We start from the raw sequence: 25,314 nt of genomic DNA, 5'->3' as shown, positions 1-25,314 counted from the left end.
GTTTAAATTAAATATTAAATAATAAGTAATAAATCAAACTAAGGTTATTTGTTGCGAGTCAACTAAAAAGTGTATGTTAAGGTGTTACGTTACGTAGGGAGTGAGGCTTTAAATGACCCACTCTTTAACAAGTGTGTTGCGTAAGATAAATGTTTCATACTTTAAAAAAAGTAAAAAAAAGGCATGATAAAAATAATTGAGTGGTAACGTGTTTATAAATTATAGTAACTCATATTATTTAATTTATTTAAATACTACAAATTATTAACTTATTTGTGCATACGGTGTTGTGCATCATGTTTGGGGAGTTTTTCAAAAAAGAAGTTGATTTTCTACTTTTAGTCCAAAAGTATTTGATGAATGATTTTTAACCAAAAACTATATGAGTTATTACTTTTAACCCAAAACTTTTTATCTTTTCTGTTTAACCTCAAAACTTTTTTACTTTCAACTTTGGTCCCATATACTTTGCATATTTCGCAAATTTTTCGTTTTACTCTTCATTCTAAATTTTGCGAGTTAATGCGGCGCAACGTGCGTGTGTGGTTTAACGTTTTTACGTTCCGTTTTACACTCCGTTCTAAGTTTTGTGAGTTGATACGATGCAATATACGTGTGTAGTTCAACGTTTTTACGTCGTCTATTTTTTTTTCATGTTTGACAAGTTCGTCATAACGTGCAGGTCCTAGATCGACTTAGTTATTATTTTCTATATTTTACGTTTCGGTCTAAATTTTCACCACAAATTCAGTGTTGGTGGTCGCTCGCAGTGATATAACATTCGTGCCATTTGACACGGTTTTACGTCCCGCCGCAACGCAGGGTGGTTAATACTAGTTAGTACTAAATTGTAACAGGCCCATTTGAAACTATTAAAGAAACTAGAGTCGAGTTGTGTTACCCGCCAATAACCTTAACTGGGTGCTGCAAAAAGAATAAAACACTTGTATTTCTACTTAACATAACAGTCAAAACATGCAAAAACAATAAGAATCATGATACTTTGTAGAACTACAAGCTTAAGAGTCTTCTACATCAGAATCTTCCGAGTCTGTAGCTGACTGCAACTCGACGGGTATTCTTCTGTTTGTGTTAGCCTCTAGTGGGGGCAACCCATCATCATCACTAGAATCCAACTCCTCGTTTTCTTGTGTTGTTATCCGAGAGTTTCCACTAGAGCTGTCCACCACGACTGATTTAAAGATTTCCGGCCTGCACAAATGGGCAGAATTAGCCACATAGGGGTCAACCAACTGAGGAGACAAGCAATTCAAGTATCCAGTCATTTAAAAATTTCTTCACTGAATGTTCAAAGTGGAAAGTTATTAAAATGACAACACATTAACACGACTTTAAGATCGAGGACGGGTTAATATCACAAAACCAAACATACTTATACTTATTTTGTACGAAATAGTAACTTAATCCAACTATGGTATATCGAAGTCCTTACTTGTTTTAAACGCACGTACTTGCAAAATATTAAAAAAAAAAAAAAAAAAAAAAAAAAAAAAAACTTTTTACCCGTGAAACTGCAAGATCTGCTGAAGCGACATTGTAAGTGGTTAGATATGCTGACGTAGAAGATACGCATTTGTACTTAAAGCAGTTAAATTATTAGGGGTGCAAACGAGCCGAGCCGAGCCCGAGCTCGACCAGGCTCGAGCTCGATTAACTTATGAGAGCTCGGGCTCGATTCGAGCTTTGTTTTCAAAGCTCGAGCTCGGCTCGTTTGTATTTTCTCAAGCTCGAGCTCGGCTCGGGCCCGGCTCGTTTATTATCTATTTATTAGTATATTAAATAAAAATAATATAAATAATAGACTTTTTAGGCTCGCGAGCTCGATAAGTGAAGCTCGGGCTTGTTTACTAAATAAGTTTATTTTTAGGTTCGAGGTCGGCTTGTAAAGCTTCACATGCGAGGCTCGAGCTCGGGCTCGATAAACAAACGAGCTTTGTTTTGAGGCTCAAGCTCGGCTCGGGCTCGATAAGGCTCGGCTAGTTTCGAGCTTTTTCCCGAGCCGATCTCGAGTAGCTCGCGAGCCGCTCGGCTCGTTTGCACCCCTAAGTTAAAAGAATAAAAAGTTGTGTCCCACGTCATCAAAAGAGTAGGAGTTTTAATATATTAAAATTGGTTTTGGGGGTTTCTGGTGCAAAATGAAAAGTATGTCAGATTGTCGGCTAATTATCGTGTTAACCCGTAATTGTTCTTAGGGTATACGGCCATACGGGCCACTCACGTTCTAGGTAATGATTTATGATGAATTAATGATCTCAAAACCTTGAGCCCCGCTTGCGGTATGCGCATATAACGTATATATGTGTGGGCGCTCGGGTGGCAAAAGTGAAAGTGCACTAATTCTAACGTTATTTTACTAATTTCGTGAAAATAACGTTAAAAGAGGCGGATGGTTAATCATGCATCATGTGGTGGCGTTGATAGCCGAAAGACAAGGGGTACATGCACTAATCGGCATTTGTCTCAATTGCTGAGTGTTATGTGCCTTATGTGAGTATGTCTAAGGCTTGATGCAAAACTACAATCGAGCCGAGGGTCTCACTGGAAGCAGCCTCTCTATTCCTACGGGGTAGAGGTAAGGCTGTCTACATCTTACCCTCCTCAGACCCTACCTTAGCTTTGCTATTGGTGGGATTTACTGAGTATGATGATGATGATGATGATGATGATGAATGATCTCAAAACCTGTGTTTTCTCTTTGTGATCCAAACAAATGAAACCAAAATGATTTTGTAGGTTAATATAGAAGCTAACCATTCTGGAGACTTTTGTAGCACTCTGACTTGTTCATGGAAAAGAACTTGAAGAACAACACAAGCCACTTTTCTTCCAGACTCGACAGCCTCCTCTCTACCACTATCGTCAACCACAACAAAACTACCTGCAACATTATACGGTAACTTATTGCCATTTGTTTATTACCAGATTAACAGCGAATGTTTCATTTGTACCCACGAACAGATAAATAAAGGATTTTGCTAGCATGTGGGTTTTTCTCCACGAAGAAATTACAACTAGCTATGGCAGTACTAATGGTTTCTTTAAACTTGCTAATCATACAAGCGCGCACACACACACACACGTAGGTGCAGTTTGTTTTTTAAGAGGTAAAATGTCTGCAGTATGCGGACCACATCTGCAGACATCTGTAGAAAAAGAGGTGGACCAAACCTCTGCAATCTGCAAGAAGAAGACTGTTTTTTTTTTTTAACATAAGTAGACTTCTAAAATAAACTGGCGGTGGTGTACGGACGGTGGTGGTGGACGGTGGTGGTAGACCATAGCTGTTAATTGCGACCATAGCGGTCGCTATAGCGCGCTTTATGGCGAGGCGACTAAGTGTCGCTACGTTGCTCATGGTGATGACTAGCGACTTTAGCGATTTTTTTTAGTTTCTTGCCTCTCGTCTGGGCTTGGCTTTAATACAAAAAAATAGAAAAATAAAGGTGGCCCACGCGTGGCTGGGGTTTTCGGAGCAGCATTCGTGTCCGCAGGGTGTGCGGGCATGCACGAGTTCAATTAAATTTCAATTCAGAAACTCAGTTTTTGCACCCCCCCCCCTGCGCGCGGGTAGGACTTGTGGTAAAAATGTCATAAAGCTACAATGGAGTAGTAAAGACTTTACCTTATAAACAACCACTAACTTTGTTAACGCACTAATGTGGGACAAAGTATTTACCACCTTTTGAGACTTTCATTCACACACCCAACATATAAGTCCTTTGCTACTAACTATTAGTTTTTGTTAAATATACATGTAAAATAACATATATACAAGGGTATTTTGATGTAATATACATATAAAAATTTTCAAAAATCTTTTTTCTAGTGTAATCGCTATTTATAAAATAGCCGTCGCTATTTGTCGCTATTCGCTACGTAGCCTAGCCATGCCTTGTCGCTATTCGCTATCGACAACTATGTGGTAGACGGTGGTGGGTGGTGGTGGTGTTTAACCCTCTGCAGACCTTAGAAGATCTTAAAAGTGGTTGGACCAAGTCTGCACCAAGAAGAGCTCGCGCAGACATTTTTTAAGGAAATGTCTTCAGAAAAACAAACAGTCTACATATGGCAATGTCTGTGCGTGGTCTGCGTGGCGCAGACAGAAGAGCCTGCGCAGATCTTTTTTAGAAAAACAAACACCACCGTAGTAACATCATGCAAAGTAAAAGACACACCTCGTTTTATCCACATGCTTTTCTGAAATTTAGCTGGGAAAATGGCCAACGCTTTCTCTCCTTTAGCATCGATTACCTGTATTACCAAATGGAACTCAATTAATCAAGCCAAAATGATGATGATGATGATGATGATATGAGATCAATAAGCATTGCTATACCTCAATAAGGTTAGAGCCTCGCAGAGAAACAACTTGCATAATGCTTTGGCCCGGTTGAAGAGTTAATGTCTCGTCATTAACCGCCCTCTTCAAATTCTTCCTCCCACCTTTCATAGCCATTCACTTCGATCCTACTTGTACAATATGAAGCTCGGTAATATGACTTCCACTGCTTCTTGAACCGACTCGGCTGCAAATTTATTGATGATGCATCACAAACTTAGTTAAAATACTGGGTGATAATAAGGTAATGCAAAGTTAATATTACAAGGAAGAAGTTGATAACAGAGAGGCAAATAGCTAAAAAGACGATGCAAATGGATATACAGGTCACCACAATCATCAATCCACGGGCTATAAATTCAGCTTCTTTTATATAAAAAAGACTATGTAATGCTCTAATTGGGGATTTTTATCGAACAGTTGGTGCTCATACAAAAAACAAAGGTAACTGTGAATCAAGCCCTAACTCCTCATTTGGCATCCACATATCATCGATGTTTTCGAACCCACTACCAAGGAAAAATGATACCACCCCTACAAAGTAAACATCTAAATCGACAAATAGAAGACAAAGAAGTCGATGTTGTACCAGCAGAGATAACGAAGATGTTGGTGGTGAGGCCACGAACGCTTTGTGCAGGGGTTTTATGAAACTTCCAAGAGAAATCAAGGGTCACAGATGTTTCATCCGTATGCTTAGACCTAGGTTCAGGGTTTGTAGTTAGCAAGGGTGTTAATTTACTTAATTGGCCCTGTTTACTATTTACATCTAGGCGTGTTCATGAGCCGAGCCGAATCGAGCGAGCGTCTTTTCATACTCCGCTCAAACTGAAACCGAGCGGCTCGGCTCTGTTCGAATTTAAGGAAACGAGCAGAAAATGTTGTTCGAACTTCGAACTCGCTTGGTATACAACCGAGCAGCTCGTTTTCGCTCAGTTTCAATTTTAAATTAAATGTTAATACGAGTTCAAATTCAAATGTCATCACTGTTTCACTCAAAAATGTTGCTCGTTTTTGCTCAATTGTCATTCACTCAAGATACATACAAGTTAAATTGACTGAAGAGTGAGTCGTGAGCGTCGTTGACTAGTCAGGCGGTGTCGTTGCGAATTGTGACGGTAGTGAGCGAGCAGTGCGGGCTGCGCCTGAAGAGTGAAGCGTGAAGCTGCGACCAATGTTTTAAAAACCGGTTTTTAAATCATACCGGATTGAGCTAAAAAATGGTTCAACCAGTTGAACCGGGTTGTACCGGGTGGTTCAACCGGGTTAACTAGTTAACTCTATACTATACATATACATCCAGATTTATATACTATCATATTTATATACACACATACATCCATATTTATATAGCTCAACAACTAACTCGTATCATATACACATACATCCATATCTATGAAACATCCTCTATACATGTTGACACACTAAGATACTACTGTCTACCAGTGACGGATCCAGGAACCTTTTTCTACTGGGTTCACTTATTTTGATGCTAACATTAAAAATTTCAGGTCGGTTCGATGGTTCGGACCAGGTAAGGTTCATCATATACGAACTGCCTTTGGAAAAAAATTTGAAATATTCTTCTGCATACTACCTAAATACCAAATTCAAGTTTCAATATATTATTACATTAAAATTCTAAGTTTCAACAAAAAAAAAGTTAAAAATTAACATCAAAATAATCTAGTTTTAACAGAGCACACTAGTAATTCGCAATTTAACATGATTATAACAATAATTATTCAATTAACACACCTGAGATGTGAGAGAATGAGGCTGGCCAGAGAAGCGCGTGGACGGCCGGAGGTGGAGCGCCGGAGCGGGGACGGTCACCGGAGAGGATGGAGGTGAGTGGGGCAGGGGTTGTGCCAGGTGGTCGCTGGAGAGGGTGAAGGTGGAGGCTATAAACGTTGTTCACGCTGTTTTGCTTCAAGTATAAACCCTAACTGGTTTGGTTTTTTTTTAAAGAACAAAAAAAGTTTATATAAAAATTAGAAACCGAGTGGGTTTGTGGGAACCTGGTGTTTGCGTGTAGATCCCCCTGTTGTCTACAACAACAAAAATTCAAAGAAAACAAAACTTAAAATGACCTACCAATTGCGGACTTGAGTGTTGAACTTCGAATGAACGATGGGGATGGAAGTTTGGAACGAAATTGGTTGATGAAGATGGAAGTACGGTACGAACGATGGAGTGATGAAAGTCAGAAACAAGATGGAGTGGTGAGGTGGGTTTTGAATTTTGATCGATAGAGATGGAATATTGGAAGTCGCTATGTTAAAATTGTGGAGTAAACACGAAGATGGGCCAATAAAAAGTAAAAATTCAAACCCACAAACTAACCTGGCCGGTAATGGTATGGCGGTTTAAACCGGTATACCGGATTTTACCGGCGATACAAATTCGATGTCGTTTCCCCTATTTACCGGATTTACATACGGCACCGGTAATACCGGTATAACCGGCCGATATTTACCGGTTTTTAAAACATTGGTTGCGACTGAACCTTGAAGCGTGAAGGCGCGAGGTCATTTGAACGGGGTAGCTCAATTGTTTTTTATCAACATGCGACTTTTTTTTCTTAACATGTGATTCTCTATACTTTCCCACATGCGATTTTTTATGTTTTAATCAAATGCTCTAGATAGCGATCTAAGATAGAGCAAACAAAGAGGCTCGAAGGAGCGGAAGAGACAAAGTTTATAGAAAGAATGGAGAGATATATAATATCAGAGAGAAAAAAAGACTTGAATTTAAAATTAAGGAACTCTTATTATGTAGTAAAAAATCAAAATAAACTAAATTAAAATTGTAGCGACGAGAAGACAATCTCCACTTTGTTAAATGTAGATTTAAAACTTATAATGTGTACACAAAATTATTTAACTAGACAATTTTATCTTTGTTTTTTAAGTCAGTAATAAATATATCGAGTGATATAGAGGGGGCTTTTATAGAAACATCATCTTAAGGGGTGCTTGATGTGTTTTCAAAATAGATTATGCGTTTTCAAAATAGATTTTGCATTTTCAAAACTGCATTTTGGAGGCAAATTAATCACTTTTTCATCCAAACACTTTTTTAGATTATTTATGTTTTACAAACGCAATAATCAAATAATCACTTCAAAACGTAATCCCAAACATCCTCTTAATTGTGTATACCAACATGCTAGTCATACGGTTCATACATGGCAAAAAAATGCCATATGAGCTATGACTTTATTAGATCACATTAATCATTCATTTGTTAGTTAAAAAAATTATACAAACAATATAATTTACACCGTCATATGACTTACATGCCTGTTTTGTTCATGTTATACGACACATACGACACGATAGTAGTGTGGTAAAACTATTTACAACACTCAAAAGATGTTGATCTAACTTATAATAAAAGACTCAAAATAATGACACACGACAATCTCTCCTTCAACCTCATAAATTTTATTTATATTTGTTTAATAATTTTTTTAATATTAATATTAATATTAATTAATAACCAATATATAAATATCACTTATTTTTATCCTTATATTTATCTAAAATTAATAAATAACTTCAATTTTGCAATTTAGACTCTTTGTTTTTTTACTTTTAACCCAAAGTTTTTCATCTTTTGCAATTTAATCCCAACTCTTTTTTTTTATTTTTATTTTTGGTCCACCATACTTTTCATTTTTCCTAAGTTTTTTGTTTCGTTCTAAATTTTGTGAGTTAACGCACTGCAGCGTGTGTGTGAGGTTCAACATTTTTTCGTATATTTTTTCCCGTTTGAATGGCCTGTCGTGTCACATCTATTTTTCTGCGCTTGACAAGTTCGTCCAACAAGCGGGTTCTGAATGGACTTGGTTATTTTTTTCTATGTTTTACGTTTCGGTTTAATTTCTCAGCAACGAGCGTGCGTGATTCAAAGATTTTACGTCTGCTTTTCGCTCGGCGTTATTTTTTTCCCGTTTTTATTTATTTTTTATGAGCTTTTTCCAGTGTTGTTGGTCGCTGACAATGGTATAGTATTGCTACTACCTAACATAATTTTTGACAACGCGTAATACTAGTGAGTTTAAATGTTTAATAGAAAGATTTTTTTTAAACTAAATGCATAGTCGAATTTAATTTTTGAAAACTAAATGACGTCTCCGGTCATAATGTTGTTGTGAACGGCGTCACCACTCACACCAGTCACAAACAAGGCCCTGATTTTTTTTTTCATATTCGGGTAACCCGACTACACTCCTCACCCGTGGCTCTCCGGTGGTTGCACCGCCCACGCAAACCTATTAAATCGGCGAACCATCATTATAACAACCAACCCTAATTTACCCCTCTATTTCCTCTCAAACTCTTCACTTTCGGTGCAACAGCAAGTATGTCTCATTCTCTGCATTCATATTATGTTTCATGTTATAATTATCTTCCTTACAAGTTTACTTTTCAGATAAATTCATCATCAAAATTGCTTGATTTTTACATCACAACGTTGAAACATATATCTTCTTTGCTGTTGCTGTTGTGTGTGTGTGTGTGGTTTTTTTTTTTTTTTTTTTTTTTTTTTTTTTTTTTTTTTTTTTAACACGGTTAGTACCAAATTCATACTATGAATTATGCGTTTAAAAGTGTGGTATTTTCTTATTTCACAATAAAGATGATTAAAAGTTTAGATTTTTATTTTTGGATAAGGCAATTATAGGAGCTAGGTAGCCTAGGTTTTCTAAAATATTAATAAGAAGTTATGATGAACTCAGTAGAGAAATTGGGCTGTTTGGCAACATCTGAATGGTTAAGTGCTGAACGGTCTGAACCATTAAGTCTGAACCAATAAGAGGTCTGAACCATTAAGAGCCTGTATAATGCTTAACTATTCAGAGGCAAATGTCTGACCAATTAAGATTAGAGGTCTTAACCATTCAGATTTTATATAAATCTTAACCATTCAGAGGCAGATGTCTGAATGGTTCAGACATCTGCTTGTGAAACAAACAGTCTGAACCATTAAGTGCTGAACCAGTAAGAGGTCTGAACCATTAAGAGCCTCATTAAGAAGTACACAAACAGCCCCTTACTCACACTATTAAGCTCACATAACTGCAAATGTGTGATTGTGTGGACCGTATCTATATAAAAATTTGATTTTTAATGTTTGCATTTACTAGCTTGCTTAATTTTCTTTTCCCTAATTAGACTTGTTACTTATTGTTGTAGTTTGTTTAACTCAGATTTCAAGTTGATATCTGGACTTTTAGAGAAATTTTTTATAACAAATTCAAGTAAAATACACTTGGAGTTTGGATTTTGCGAGTAATGTGTTATCAGTAATGGGTAGAAGAAAGCAGATTCGGCCTCGTAGGGCAGGGGGTGGTGACAACGGCGGTGTTTCCAAAGAGGAATCACGCGACCCAGACGCATCCGGAGCGTTAGAAAATGAGAGTTCTGGTGATGAAAAGCCGTTTTACGTTGAAGTTGACAGGAGTAATTGGGGTTCAGAAGAGCATTACGACATTGCAGAAGTGATTTTGATAAATTTAAATGTGTGTGACGAGTTTCAGGCTCAGAAAAGCGAGGAGCAATGTTGTTTGGATGATGATAAGTATAACTTAAGGTTTCGGTTGAGGAATGTGAATGATAAAGTCACCCGCGGCCGACCGATACAGAGTCTAGGTCATTGGCGTTGGTCGAACGTATCTGCTACTGATATCTATCTGGAATTCATTGAGAAGCGAGAATCGTTAGACATAGATGCACACGTGATAGCAACCGGTAACTTTGACGGGCCTAATGAAGGTGTTTCAGGGCTTGTTCACTTGGTTGATATGAAGTATTTGACTTTAAGGCCGGTTACAGGGTTGACTTTTTCTAGTAGTTCGCCGTCTATTAAATTAAGAGTAGAAATACAGAAGTACACTTTCGAGGCTTGTGAATCACTTATCGAGGACGCGAGAAGATCACCATGGCAAAAAAGTATGATGAATGTCATGGCTTGGTTACGCCCTGAAGTAATGACCTCCGAGGCCCGATATGGATATAAGATGCCTGCTGACATGGCAGTTGGATTAGAACCGAATGAAGAATCTGTTGCTAGTAGGAAACGCGCTAGGTTCGATGTTTCTGGTTTTTACGAGGCAATAAAACCGTCAAAGTGAGTGATAGTGTAGATACTAGATACCTATGGTTTATATTAAGGTTACGTTATAATATTTGATTATTTTCTTTGGTTTGTTTTATAACTGCAGGGATAAACCGATGCTAACTGATGACCTGCCTGATTTGCTTCCTGAGCTTAGACCATATCAAAGGCGTGCAGCTTTCTGGATGGTTCAACGAGAGAAACGAGCATTGGAATACCTTGCTGGAAGTCAACCTAGTCAACAATCTGTTTCACCCCTATGCACACCAGTGGATTTAGTCGATTCCTTCTCTAAAATATATTACAATTCATTTAGGTACAAAATCGAATGTTAATATTCTTTATCTTTAACGTAGATCAGTAAAAGTTAATCCGCAAAAAATCTTTTCGTCATTTCTTTTTTCGTTTCACAGGGGCAGTGTTTCAATGAATCCTGAGAATGATTCATCTTACTTTGCTGGTGGGATTCTTGCAGGTTAGTCCTGCTTTATGTTATCAGCTTTTAAGTGTTTTTTTAATAGTAACGTTGACCAACTGGGGTAGCCCAGTTGGCCACCGACACCCACCTCTTCCCAGAGGTACCGGGTTCGAGTCTTGGGAGTGGCATATGTCGCCCAGGGTAAGAACTCGGCATGGGGAAGTCACCGCGGAGCTAGCTTGGTCGGGTAGCGGCTCCCGGAGTGAGATCACTCCGGCGGTTGGGAGGACCGTGCACTACCCCCCCCCCCCATCTTTAACGTTATGTTGATGATTTGTATTTATGACAACAGATGAGATGGGCTTGGGAAAAACGGTTGAACTTCTTGCTTGTATATTTGCTCATAGAAAACCGGACTCCAAAGCTGATGATATAAAGGAGAACGGTGAGCAGAAACCTAAGAACAAAAGAATGAAAAGAGATCGTGTTGAGTGTGTGTGTGGGGCCGTAAGTGAAAGCTCCAAATATAGAGGTTTGTGGGTGCAGTGTGATGTCTGTGACGCGTGGCAACATGCTGAGTGTGTAGGTTATAAACATAACACAACAAATTCGGATATAAGTAAAGATTCAGACCTGAATGTTAATACGCGAAAAAGAAAAAGTTACAAAGGCTCGAAAGTAGTTATCTGTGACGAAAGTCATGTTTGTGCGCTTTGCTTAGAACTGATTCAAGCGGATTCCCCTGTTGCTACCGGTGCAACCCTTGTAGTATGCCCCGCACCTATATTGCCTCAGTGGCGTGCTGAAATTACTCGGTACACTCTCTTTTGCATTTGAGTAAAATGTCATTTTCGTCCCTGAGGTCTGACTATTTTAGCGACTTTTGTCCAAAGGTTTGTTTTTCCGCATCTGGATCCAAAAGGTTTGAAATCTTGCCATTTTCATCCGACTCGTTAACGCCATCCGCTTTTCTCCGTTAAATGAGGGGCATTTCCGTCTTTTTGACGTTTTTTATTCAAATAAAAAACACTAAGAAATAAAGATCCACCTCTGTTGGCTTTCTTCCCACCCAAACACTTTAATCATCACAAAAAAAGTCTAAGAAGACGAAAATACCCCTGACCTAATGTTAAAAATGAATGGAGTTAACGAGTTGGATGAAAATGGCAAGATTTCAAACCTTTTGGATCCAGATGCCGAAAAACAAACCTTCGGACGAAAGTTGCAAAAGTAGCCAAATCTCAGGGACGAAAATGGCATTTTTCTCTTTTGTATTTTTTTTTTGTAACATTGATAACTTAGTTTTATTATGTTCCTCTGTCTTCATTATTATTTATTTACTTTGCAGTCATACAAGACCGGGTTCACTAAAAGTCTATGTTTATGAAGGCGTTAAAACCACTACGTTTTCTAGTAAACCTGTTCCGAAAATCGGTGAACTAATTACTGCTGACATTGTCTTAACAACGTATGATGTGCTTAGAGAAGACTTATCTCATGATACGGATAGGCATGTAGGGGATAGGCGACCTTTGAGATATCAAAAAAGGTTCTATAATAACTCTCCTTTTACTTTCTCACTTGTCCATCTGATATAAGGGTGCCAAACGGGTCGTGTCCGCTGGTTGCCGGGTTCAACCCGACCCGAACACGGCCCGTTCAACCCGGATTTTTTTATTTTTAATTTTTTTGCAAATCAATATATTAAATTTAAAATTTTACTACAAAAAACACAAATGTATACAATACAGTTAGTCAGTTACATTCTAATTGTAAAATCTTATGTTAATTTCTCTTTTAAGTTATAATTATGGCTCAAAAATACCCACCCAATATAATTTATGACATAAAATATATTGTAAAAAAATAAAATATAATACCAATGGGTTAAACGGGTTAACCCGCCAACCCGCCCGGGTTGACACGGACCGACCTGTTTAGCTAAACCCTAACCCGCAAATTTCATGTTAGGATCGTGTCGTGTTTTCAGGTCGTGTCGGAAGTTCACACCCCTAATTTGATACCTTACTAAACACGCAAAAAAAATTGTTTTGATCAGGTACCCGGTGATCCCGACTCTTTTGACTAGAATATTTTGGTGGAGGCTTTGTTTGGATGAGGCGCAAATGGTAGAGGGTAATACAACTGCTGCAACCGAAATGGCTATGCGGTTACATGCTATGTATCGTTGGTGTGTTACAGGGACCCCGATACAAAGAGAGCTAGATGACCTGTATGGACTCTTGAGATTTCTCAAAGCAAATCCATATGATATCCGTAAGTTGTGGGTTGATGTTATTATGGATCCTTATGAGGTAATAATAACTATTTTACATTATATTTGATATATTGTGTGAGGTTCATTGGGGAACACTAAAAAAGTGGGAACAACGGGGAACCGACTCAAACGAACTCCGATTGGACTCATTCCAGCGGCGTTGGAACCGGCTCGTCGAACCCTAACTAGGATCTTTTAACCCTGAACCCTAAATCATAACCCCTAAACCCTAAATATATTAGGGTTTGGCTTTTAGGGTTTTTCTTTAGGGTTTAGATTTAGGGTTTAGCCTTTAGGGTTTAGCTTTTAGGGTTTATAGTTTAGATTTTACGGTTTAGCTTAGATTTTAGCCTTGTTTTTTAGCTTTAGGGTTAGAGTTTAGGAGTTAGGATTTAGGGTTAAGAGATCTTAGTTAGGGTTCGGCGAGCCGGTTTCAACGCCGATGGAATGAGTCCAATCGAAGTTCGTTTGAGTCGGTTCCCCGCTGTTCCCCACTTTTTTAGTGTTCCCGAATGAACCTTCCCCTTGATATATTTAATTTGTTTAGTTATAGTTATTTACGTAAGTCCTCATTAGCAGGGGGGAGATGCAGGGGCTATAGAATTTACTCATAATTTATTAAAGCAAATAATGTGGCGATCGTCAAAAGCACACGTTGCTGATGAGTTGCTACTGCCTCCACAAGAAGAATGTCTCTCTTGGCTATCGCTTACACCGATCGAAGAACACTTTTACCAGAGGCAACATGAGACGTGTTTGACTTACGCTAGGGAAGTTATTCAGAGTTCCAAACGCAATGTTTCTGAAGATCAAACTGCAGGCGTTGATTCATCTGACTCTGTACTTACCCATGTGGAGGCTGCAAAGCTGCTGAACTCGCTCTTGAAGTTACGGCAAGCTTGCTGTCATCCGCAAGTAGGAAGTTCAGGCTTAAGATCTCTGCAGCAGACTCCTATGACGATGGAGGAGATACTAATGGTTCGTATTATAGGTGCAAAACGGGCGGGTCAGCTGGTTGCGTAACAAGTCAAAACTTGCTCGGGTTAAAATGGGTACCTTTTGTATGGATTGAAATTGGCTGGGCCGGGTTGGGTTAACCTGAAACGTTTTATTGTCCATTTATAAAAAAAGAGTAAATTGCCATTTAAGTCCCTGAGGTTTGGTCCAAATTGCCATTTTAGTCCAAATAGTTTTTTTTTCTCCTCTGGGTCCCTGACTTTTCCATTTTCTTGCCATTTTGATCACATTGCCTAACTCAGTCTAAAAATCTGGTGATAATCAAGGGTATTTTTGGCATAACTGTTGTGTAGTGATAACCAGGGGTAGTTTACAACATAATTTATAAACCTCATAATAATTTAATGCCAAAAATACCCCTGATTATAACCTGGTTTTTAGACTAAGTTAGGCAATGTGATCAAAATGGCAAGAAAAAGGAAAAGTCAGGACCCAGAGGACTAAAATGGCAATTTGGACTAAAATAGCAATTTGGACAAAAACTCAGGGACTAAAATGGCAATTTACTCTAAAAAAATTATAATTAACTGTTAGTGTCCAACATGATTGCAAAATTTTCATTATCTCAATAATAATCTGATTTCTTTAAATAAAATGATGAGAAAAATGCCATTTTCGTCCCCGAAGTTTGACCACTTTTGCGACCTTCGTCCAAAGGTTTGTTTTTCCGTATCTGGATCCAAAAGGTTTGAAATCTTGCCATTTTCATCTGACTCGTTAACTCCATCCATTTTTCTCCATTAAATGAGGGGCGTTTACAGAGAGGGTTTGGGTGGGGGTGAAAGTCTGCAGAGGTGGATCTTTATTTCTCATAGTGTTTTTTACTTTAATAAAAATGTCTAAAGAGACGGAAACGCCCCTCATTTAATGGAGAAAAATGGATGGAGTTAACGGGTTGGATGGAAATGGCAAGATTTCAAACATTTTGGATCTTGATGTGGAAAAACAAACATTTGGACGAAAGTCGCAGAAGTGGCCAAACCTCAGGGACGGAAATGGAATTTTACTCAAAAAATTACAATTAATTGTTAGTGTCCAACATGATTCCAAAATCTTCATTATCTCAATAATAATCTAGTTTCTTTAAATAAAATGATTTAGATTTTTTTTTTCTTTTTTTGAATAAAAAGTTACAATTTGTTCGATGTCTAGTTGGTTTCTTTACAATATTTTTCCCTTTACATGCACATTATTTTGTTGTTTATCTTTGTGTTTCTCCTCTCCGTAGGTTCTTGTCGGTAAGACTAAGGTAGAAGGGGAGGAAGCCCTACGGAAGCTAGTTGTTGCATTGAACGGACTTGCCGGAATAGCTATAATAAAGCAAGATTTTCCTCAAGCTATATCGTTATATAAAGAAGCTCTGGAATTAGCAGAAGAGCATTCAGAAGATTTCAGAGTCGACCCTTTGTTAAACATTCACATACATTATAATCTTTCTGAGATACTCCCTTTGACCAGTGACGGTCAACCGTATTCTAAATGTTCTGGTCCTGAAAGCTGCGATGGTAACAGTAACAGTAACACATGCAAGACGTGTGATGACGAAATACATGATCGAAATAATATTTTAAACGGGTCAAACGATAAGAAAAATACCCCTATCAGTTTTCAGTCATTGCAGATGACATGCAACAAGTTAAAACAGAAATTCTTGTCAGCGTTCAATACAAGATTGTATGTCGCTCAGCAGGAATTCCGGAAATCATATGAGTTGGTAATATCTGTAAATTATTTCTACATATTATGCATCTGTCATTTGTCGCTTATTAAATCTTTTTTTTTTTTAATTTCTTATAGGTTTGCGATGCACTTAATGATAGAAGAAACCAGCATACTGCCTGGTGGGCTGAATGCCTGCAAGTTGTTGAGCAAGACAAGGAGTCTTCAACGGATTTTATGAGAAAGATAGGAGATGCTGTCTCGGGAACTCTTAACACGTCTAGAACGTCGAGACTTGCAGACTGGTTTGTAGCAGTTTGTGCTATTTGTTGTTATACTTTCGTGCACTTATATTGTGTTTCTTTTAACCAATGACGTTTAAGTAGTCAAGTTAGACATAAAGTCAGTACATAAGGATCATATATATATATATACACATATATATATATGTATAGGAGAAGGATCCGTTAAGAACCACCCTTTATTGCGAGAACCGCGAGAACCAATATGAACACAACCAAAAATACCTAAAAATAGTTAAAAAACACACAATTTTTTTTAATATTTTTATAAAAAAATCGCTACTTTTAGTAGCCAAAAAAAAAAATTTTTTTTTGGCTACTAAATTTTTTTTGGCTACTAAAAGTAGCGATTTTAATGTAAAAAAAATGTGTGTTTTTTTTTTATTTTTTAAGATTTTTAAGGTATTTTTGGGGTTTAGTTTTTAGCACTTTAGCTTGGGGGGGGGGGGGGTTAGGTTTTTTTTAGGTTTTTTTTTTTTTTTTTTTTTTTGGGGGGGGGGGGGGGGTTTAGTTTTTAGCATTTAGCTTTGGGGGGGGGGGTAGGTTTTTTTAGGTTGTGTTCACATTGGTTCTCGCAATAAAGGTGGTTCTCGCATGAACCTTACCCTATATGTGTGTGTATATATATATAGGTCGGTAAACGTACAAGACCACCTTATTGTGAGATGCATACACGAGCATCTCAACCGCACATCTGATCTAATCTAGGCCTTGAATTGAACGCGGTGGCACAATAGTAATTAACTTTGCATTTACGCACGTTATCGCATAATTATGCACGTTATTTGCATAATTACGCATGGGTTGGGTTAATCCCTAATCACACACGTTATTTGCATAGTTACGCATGGGTTGGGTTAACCCTGATTACGCACGTTATTTGCATAATTACGAACGTTATATTGGTGGTCGCGTACCTTCGCACGTTGAGAGCCTTTTGTATTTAAACCTTTCACATTTTATATCTAGATACCGTATATGATCTAAATGTTTACTTCCTTTGTAATGGACCTTATTTTTTTTCTTAAACGTATTTTTTTTTTAAATCAGCTTTAGGAGCATAACTGCTCTCAAGTACTATATCCAAACTGGTTTGGATTCATTGGAAGATTCTAGAAGAACACTGCTGAATAGACTTCTGGAACTTGACCGGTCAATGGAAAATCCAAGACAAGAGGATGTAGAACGAGTGAGATACTGTCCAAACTGCCAAGTTAACGGTGACGGCCTCATCTGTGTACACTGTGAACTAGACGAGTTATTTCAGGTTTCTAATTAATTAAAATCACCATTTTTTGCATATTTTGTTTGTCATATAGTTTTAAGAGTAAATTACAAAAATCGTCCTTTATGTATGTCACTTATTGCAAACTGTGTCCTTTGTCTTCAATAATTACAGAAAACGTACTCGATGTTTGCAAACCCTTACAAGTTATGTCCTTTAGCCCTAACTCAGTTAATTTTGTGGTTAAATCTGACCAAATGAATCCCACATGAGGATATTTTTGTGGTTAAATCTGACCAAATGGACCCCACATGAGAGTAAAATGACCAAAATACCCTCATGTGTGGTCCATTTGATCAGATTTAACCACAAAAATTAACCGCGTTAGGGCTAAAGGACATAACTTGCAAGGGTTTGCAAACATCGAGTACATTTTCTGTAATTATTGAAGACAAAGGACACAGTTTGCAATAAGTGACATACATAAAGGACGATATTTGTAATTTACTCTAGTTTTAATCATTTATTGCTTATTTAACAGGTTTATGAGGCCCGACTTTTTCGACTTAACAAAGGACATGATGGAGGGGTGATTACATCTGCTGAGGAGGCTGTAGATCTACAGAAGAAAAAGTCCGCTTTAAATCGTTTTTATTGGACTTTGTCACAGCCTGATAAAGGCCCACAATCATCGAGTGTGAATAATGAAGACGATGGGAGAAAACGGGGTATCGGGGAGAAAGTTATGGTGAGTATTGTACATAATGCTGTCAAAATGGGTCGGTTGGATAATAGGGTCAAATGGTTGACTTTTAGTGTGCGGTCAACAGGTTTCTAAATCTCCGTCAGATCTGGAAGTTGTTCTCGGGATTATAAAGAGCTATTCAAAGGCTCACTTAGATAAAGAAGCTATGTCAGCAGCCAAAAAACATCTCTCTCTTCTTGAGGTACGTGATTCGTTTTAAATTTGTAGAAGTATGTAAATTGGGATTTTCAAATAAACTAGGTTTATGACGTTGCCGCGTTGCGGCGAACTTCTTTTGTTATTTAGTATGTAGCGCGTTGCGCATGGAACCGCTGACAAGAATAAAAAGAAAAATGTAGAAAAAACACGAAAAAAATCAACCAAAAAGTTGTATGGTAATGATGTTGTTCGTATGAAACCCGTGGTCAGAGATGAGCAAATGGTATTGGGTACCGGTACCGAATTTCCTGAACCGAAAGATCTTAAGTACCAATTCGGTACCGACTTTTGGCGTTACTGGTACCGGTTTTTACCTTCATATACTGGTACCGTAACCGATATCTTCGGTACCAGTACCGATTCGGTATCGGTTGGCACCGAGCTCATCCTACCCCTGAAACTAAAAAAATCATTAAAAGTTGAAGAAAATTAACAAAAGAAATTGTATGATACCGTCGTTCGTACAGTATCCGTGATCAAGGATGAGCAAATAGTGCCAGGTAGTAGTACCGAATTTCTCGAACTAAAAGATTTTCAATGTTAATTCGGTTCCGACTTTTGGCGTTTTTTGTACCAGGTTGGTGTCGGTTTTTACCTTCATCTACCGATACCGAACAGGATCGTATGGGTATTTTTGATAGTGGTTGACACCAAGCTTATCCGAACCCGTGATAAAAAAAAAATTATTAAAGTTAAGAAAAATATGAAAATGTATTCAATTCAACCAGTATCGATTCAATACCGGTTGAAACCAAGCCTATCCCAGCCTGTGATACTAAAAAAGGTTAAGAAAAAAATATGAAAATTTACTAAATTAAAAAAGTAAAGGAAATAATTATTATTATAATATTAGAATAATAAAAGTATAAAAAAAACTATATATAATATTATAATATTAAAGTTACTATTCATTGCATTCTATTTTTAATATATAAAGGACAAAGGGTAAAACGTGCTTGATTTTCAAACATAAAGGACAAAACTCGTCAAATTTAAACATAAAGGACAAAACTTGCAAAATGGCCTAAAGATAAAGGACAAAACTTGCAATTCACTCTATATATAATTATGTATTTAAATTGTTATATATTTTAAGGGAATGCGTAAGGAGTATGCTCAAGCAAGATCCTTAGCAATTGCTCAAGCTCAGGTTCTTAACGCTCATGATGAACTAAATATGGCAACCTCACGATTACGGTTACGAGAAAATGAAGATGATAAGTCGATTGATGCTTTAAGTCTTGAAGAGTTAGAAATAGCAAGTGTTGAAAATTCTAGTGAAAAGTTTGTCGCTTTATCCTCATTATCACGTATAAAAGGGCAACTTCGGTATTTAAAGGTATTAATATCATACCATCATACATTGGAATTTGGATACTGTTTTTTGTCATTTGTACACAACCACACATACGAATATACGATAAACTTCGAAAGTTTGAATATTCCTGCTCTGTTTTCTAGGGTTTGGTACAGTCGAAACAAAATTCCCATTCAGCAGGTGAATGTAAACCGTCACATGCTCAAGTTACGACAAACCCTGATGCTAATGATAAGGGAGAAAATGAAAAAACCGTCCGATTAGAGGATGACACGTGTCCAGTTTGTCAAGAAAGGCTTAGCAATCCGAAGATGGTATTTCGATGTGGTCATAGCACCTGCTGTAAATGTAAGCTTCTTGATACTTTATCATCAGTCGAACGTTTTTAGCCCCTGTGGTTATATCACTTTTACTATATTAGCCTAAAATAAGAATTTTTAACATATCTGCCCCATGGTCTCTATAACTAACCATTATGGCCCCTAAGTCTAGAGATCATGGGGGCCAAAATGGTTAGTTATAGAGACCATGGGGGCAGATATGTTAGAAATTCTTATTTTGGGCTAATATAGTAAAAGTGATATAACCACAGGGGCCAAAAAAGTAATTTACTCTCATCATTATTTGATGATTATATTTGATTCTTTTTTGCATCACATGTGATTGAAACTTGAAAGGTTTTCTTGGGATGACTGAGAGGTGGATTTATCGCAACGGGACGTCTCATGATAAATGGGTGATGTGTCCGACATGTAGACAACACACGGAATACGGGAACGTTGCTTATGTTGTTGATACACTAAATAAATCGTCTGATGTTTCCGTTTATAGTTTTGAAAGCTCAGAAGCTTCCATGACAGTCAAAGGTTCATATAGCACGAAGGTACGCATCTAATTAGATTCTTGAATAAAAAAGTTACATACTTTGAGATAAAGAATCTTAAAAGAACCATCTTTATTTTAAACTAGTATTTTGACCCGCCGCTTGTTGCGGCGGCGTTGAAACGTAAAGTAACTCGAACTTTTACCTTCAAATATTTGACCCAACTCGTTTTCGAACAAAATTTACGTCGAAACGTAGACCAACTGAAAACACACATGAAATTAAACACGAAAACGTATTATATGCTTGGTTTTAAAAAGCGAGAGGCGCTCAAAAGCGACGAGGTCTAAAATTGAGGCGCAAAGCGCAAAAGCGGTGGGCTTTTCGTACCCGAGGCGCAAGATGTTTATATAATTTTTTTTATATATCCCATACATATCCCATAGGTTTTTAGCTTCCTTTAACCAAAATATAGCTATAAGTAAGGCTTTTATAACATTTTAATTACATGTACAAGCCAAAAAACCCAAGGTACAACATTTTTATGCAGTAAAACGCCTAAGTTACATGAGGGGCGCGCCTCAGGCCAAAAAGCCCACAAAAAAACATCAAAAAATGCGCCTTTTGGTCGCTTCCTGTAATACACAAGGCGAGAAGCAAAAAAGCCCCAGGCCCTGCGCCTTGGCGCACCTAGGGCGCGCTTTTTAAAACCAAGATTATATGACCTGACTCGTTACCGAGAAAATTTACGTTGAAACGTAAACCAACTTGGATTTATAACCAAACGTACTTATAAATAAGCACGTAAGAAAACAGTGTTTTTTTACGTTAAAGAATGGTACCATTCGTTGCGGCGGAGTCGAAACGTAAGGTAACTTAAATTTGTACCGCCTAGTGAAAACGTATTGTATTTGACCCAACTCGGTTTCCGAACAAAATGTAGACCAACCAGGAACAAAACTAGACCAACCAAAAATGTACATAAAAATAAGCACGAAAACATTTTATATTTGACCCACGTACATAAAAATAAGCACTTAAACTCGAGGGGGTCAAAATGACATTCTACAAAATATTTAGAAAGCTGAGGGGGTGTAAGCGGCAATGCTAAAAGTTGAAGGGTTGAATACACGAAAAGAAAAAAAACCATGGATGACATTGTTGTAAATATGGCCAAAAAAAAAAAAACAATAAAAAATAGCGGTGTCTTAGTTACTATTCCTAAGAAACGCTCTTTTGTTATATTAATAATAATAATAATAATAATAATAATAATAATAATAATAATAATAATAATAATAATAATAATAATTTGAGGTATAGGTCAACTCAACTGTTAAGATAGCTAGCCAGACCTATATAAGAATTTATTTGTTAGATGAAAATTTGGTATTTTGTAGATTGTAGCAGTCACAAGGAGAATACTGTGTATCGGGTCGACAAATCCAAAAGCGAAAATTCTCGTTTTCTCTAGCTGGAACGATGTTCTTGATGTGCTGGAACATGCTTTCACAGCTAATGATATTAGTTTTATCAGGATGAAAGGAGGGAGGTACGTTTACTTCGAACTATTATAAAGTAAAGAGTAAATTACGTTTTTGGCCCCTGTGGTTATATCACTTTTACTATATTAGCCCAAAATAAGAATTTTTAACATATATGCCCCCAAGGTCTTTATAACTAACCATTTTAGCCCCTAAGTCTAGAGATCATGGGGGCCAAAATGGTTAGTTATAGAGACCATGGGGCCAAAAATGGTTAGACTTAGGGGCCAAAATGGTTAGTTATAGAGACCATGGGGGCAGATATGTTAAAAATTCTTATTTTGGGCTAATATAGTAAAAGTGATATAACCACAAGGGCCAAAAACGTAATTTACTCTAAAGTAAAAATATGCGGCATTGGTGAACTGACATTATGTGGAAATTATATTTTCAGGAAATCACATGTTGCTATCAGTCGATTTAAAGGAGAGCAAGTTGGTGTGAACGAGCACGTGGACAAGAAAAATAGGCAGAGTAAAACAAATTCGGTTCAGGTGTTACTGCTTTTGATTCAACATGGGGCAAATGGGCTTAATCTTTTGGAAGCACAACATGTTATTCTTGTAGAACCGTTACTTAACCCTGCAGCTGAAGCACAAGCCATTGGCAGGGTTCATCGCATTGGTCAGACCAACAAAACACTAGTTCACCGTTTCATAGTATGCTTCCTTTTGATCAACAAATGCCTTTTATTCTCTCTCTCTATGGTGTGTGTGTGTAGGGGGGGGGGGGGGGGGTAATACAATACCAATTCTAAGTAAAAAAGTGCGAGAACCACATAGACACTTATACATATTGCTTTAAGAGGGTGTTTGGGGTTGAGTTTTGAAGGAGATTTTTAGATTATTGAGTTTTGAAATCGTAAATAATCAGTTTTGAGTGTTTGGGTAAAAAAAATTAAAAAATTGATTCTTTGCGTTTAGAAAGTTACAAAACGCAGTTTTCCAAAAGCAGCTCCCCATTGCAACAAAACGCAGTTTTCCAAAAATTGATTATTTGCGTTTAGAAAGGATTGCCACTTGTTTATTTTTTTAAATATATATTTGCCAAACGCACAAATAGTTGATTATCTGATTATTGTGATATCAAGCATCATAATCAAATCCAAACACTATCTTTCAACATCACGTTTTGTTACAGTTAATTAATTATCTGATTCTGATTATTCAAAACGCATAATCTATTTTCAAAACTCAATGCCAAACACCCTCTAAATGTGATTATATGTGTGTCTTATGTAACATAAAAAAAAACCATTAAACTAGTTTCTTCATACATTTTTGAGATTTTAACCGTTTACCTACACATTTGTAGGTAATATAACCTACACATGTAGGTTATATACATAAACAAAATTTCATATAAATATATATTATATTAGTTTCAGAAAGGACGAATAAACATTGCATTTCTATCATTTTCGCTATTTAAAAAGGGGTAGCGGCGCAGCTTGTTGCCCGTTTGCCATCTATCTCGATGTAAATTCATAACACGATTAATTAAAGTTATTTTAAGATTGAAAAAATGAATGATTCATTTGTTACGTGTGTTTACACAACATTTAGTGTTCCGCAAATGCAATGATGTGTTTTGAAAACTGCGAGAACCGCTTTAACCCTTGTACTAAATATTATATAATTGTATGTAGATTTCAATGTGTTAGATTTATTATTTAAAAATATGGTATTGATTTTTTTTTATTTAATCTAAATGCACCAACTATATACACATGTGCACATGTTTTGTACTTAAAAAATCATGAACATAGATAAAATCAAAGAAATGGTGGGGAGAGAGAAATAGACCATTTATTTAAGTTTTACCCTTTTCATTGAACCGTTATGTGCACCTGCTTATGCGGTTCTCTACTTAAAATTGGTTTTGTATTGAATACATAAATAACCGCATAACCACCTCTCATTCTCTCTCCCACTATAACTTTTACAACCAAGGGCGTAGCTTTGTGGGGGCGGGAGGGGGCGGCCGACCCCCCGAACTTTTCGCTCAGTGGTGGAGAGTAGATAGTTTTCGTATAGAAACTTTTGGGTATATACGTTTTTGACCCCCCGGTTTTATAGAAATTTTTGGTATATACGTTTTCGACCCCCCGGTCGGAAATCTCAAGCTTCGCCACTGTTTACAACAAGACATATAAGTGCTTATGGGGGGGGGGGGGTTCCCTACTCAGTGGCGGATGCAGGACTTTATTCTAATGAGTTCCTTTTGGTAAATTCTCTTTAATTCTCACTATTTTTTTTTCTAAATTCTACAAAGTTCTCACTAATTTTTTTCCGTTTTTCCAAACACACTGGGTTCTAGGGAACCCACAAATGTGGGTCGGATCCGCCCCTGTCCCTACTTAAAGTTGATTTTGTATCGGATGCGCTCCCTTTGTATGTACGTATTATTTTTTGCAAATATGGAGCATTTTATAATTCATATTGTTTTGTGCGACAGGTGAAAGACACGGTTGAAGAGAGCTTATATAAACTTAACAAAAGCCGGAATAGTGGTTCGTATATAAGTGGAAACAAAAAGAATCAAGATCAACCTGTGTTTACACTCAAAGATGTGGAGTCTCTCTTCAAAGTTACTCCATCCACAGTAGAACAACAGCACAAGAAAGAAGAATCAACTGCAGATTTAACGCATTTGCCGCCAGCTGTAGCCGCCGGTATTGCCGCTGAGAGGAGGCTGACAGAGCAAACAAGGTGACACCAAGGGGTTAAAGTGTAATTAAATAGGGTGCTAACAAATTGTTTCACATGATCTGTATCACCATTGACTTGTTCTGGGGAGAAAAGAGAGTAGATTATTGTGAACAATTTTAGGTTACAATAGTTATAGGGCATTTTTAAACTGCATTTCCCTGGAACTATGAAGCACGGGGATGGCATATTGCATCGAGTACCCGCCCCGGGGACGGATCGGGGACGTTTCCCAAACGTACCCGGATATTGGGGACTTCTACAAAATCGTACCCGATATTGGGTACTTCCAAAACAGAGTATCGGGGACGTTTCCTAAAATATTTAGGGTTTTAACTTAACCCTTTTAAATTCCGAGTACGTAAGTCGGCCTTTTATAATTATATATGCTACGTCGGCCTTTTATAAATATATATGTTATTCTAAACATTCACGTACAACAAGTCTGATCATCATCTCTATTCAAGTATTCATCATTCGTCGAAGATTTATAAACACTCCGCAACACATTCAGTGAATACGTGTCAATAAACTAGGAAAAGAAACACGAACCATATGCTACATTATAA

At 37.3% G+C, this 25,314-nt stretch overlaps 2 protein-coding genes across 3 annotated transcripts; one reads left to right on the top strand and one right to left on the bottom strand.

The window, feature by feature from the left end:
* Window positions 1–918: 918 nt before the first annotated feature.
* Window positions 919–6,413, bottom strand: LOC110904957 (probable RNA-binding protein EIF1AD). The gene is made up of 5 exons (XM_022150819.2): window positions 6,119–6,413; window positions 4,358–4,547; window positions 4,197–4,272; window positions 2,773–2,899; window positions 919–1,212 (listed from the first exon to the last, which is right to left on the bottom strand). Exons 2-5 carry the CDS (start codon window positions 4,475–4,477, stop codon window positions 1,020–1,022), a joined length of 516 nt encoding a protein of 171 aa, XP_022006511.1. The 5' UTR covers window positions 4,478–4,547; window positions 6,119–6,413; the 3' UTR covers window positions 919–1,019.
* Window positions 6,414–8,518: 2,105 nt separating this feature from the next.
* On the top strand, window positions 8,519–25,099 carry LOC110904959 (E3 ubiquitin-protein ligase SHPRH). 2 transcript variants are annotated; one of them, XM_022150821.1, is made up of 19 exons: window positions 8,519–8,732; window positions 9,582–10,501; window positions 10,596–10,805; window positions 10,903–10,964; window positions 11,260–11,722; window positions 12,256–12,456; window positions 12,967–13,222; window positions 13,765–14,163; window positions 15,431–15,916; window positions 16,000–16,166; window positions 17,214–17,430; window positions 17,930–18,136; window positions 18,219–18,335; window positions 19,449–19,691; window positions 19,814–20,018; window positions 20,348–20,553; window positions 21,894–22,045; window positions 22,432–22,696; window positions 24,495–25,099. In XM_022150821.1, exons 2-19 carry the CDS (start codon window positions 9,681–9,683, stop codon window positions 24,750–24,752), a joined length of 4,935 nt encoding a protein of 1,644 aa, XP_022006513.1. In that variant the 5' UTR covers window positions 8,519–8,732; window positions 9,582–9,680; the 3' UTR covers window positions 24,753–25,099. The 2 variants fall into 2 exon arrangements, with proteins under 2 accessions (XP_022006513.1, XP_022006514.1); XM_022150822.2 differs by having other exon boundaries at window positions 9,568–10,501.
* Window positions 25,100–25,314: the final 215 nt, after the last annotated feature.

This window comes from Helianthus annuus, chromosome 14, assembly GCF_002127325.2.
Source record: "Helianthus annuus cultivar XRQ/B chromosome 14, HanXRQr2.0-SUNRISE, whole genome shotgun sequence".
Lineage (NCBI taxonomy): Eukaryota > Viridiplantae > Streptophyta > Magnoliopsida > Asterales > Asteraceae > Helianthus > Helianthus annuus.
This window is presented reverse-complemented; position numbering and strand designations above follow the sequence as displayed.

Coding starts and splice junctions, on each gene's coding strand:
- LOC110904957 (XM_022150819.2), bottom strand. CDS start 4,477: ATGGCTATGAAAGGTGGGAGGAAGAATTTGAAGAGGGCGGTTAATGAC. Junction 4,273..4,357: donor GAGGCTCTAACCTTATTGAG/GTATAGCAATGC, acceptor TTGGTAATACAG/GTAATCGATGCTAAAGGAGA. Junction 2,900..4,196: donor AAGCATGTGGATAAAACGAG/GTGTGTCTTTTA, acceptor ATAATGTTGCAG/GTAGTTTTGTTGTGGTTGAC.
- LOC110904959 (XM_022150821.1), top strand. CDS start 9,681: ATGGGTAGAAGAAAGCAGATTCGGCCTCGTAGGGCAGGGGGTGGTGAC. Junction 18,137..18,218: donor GTATCGGGGAGAAAGTTATG/GTGAGTATTGTA, acceptor TGCGGTCAACAG/GTTTCTAAATCTCCGTCAGA. Junction 18,336..19,448: donor AACATCTCTCTCTTCTTGAG/GTACGTGATTCG, acceptor ATATATTTTAAG/GGAATGCGTAAGGAGTATGC.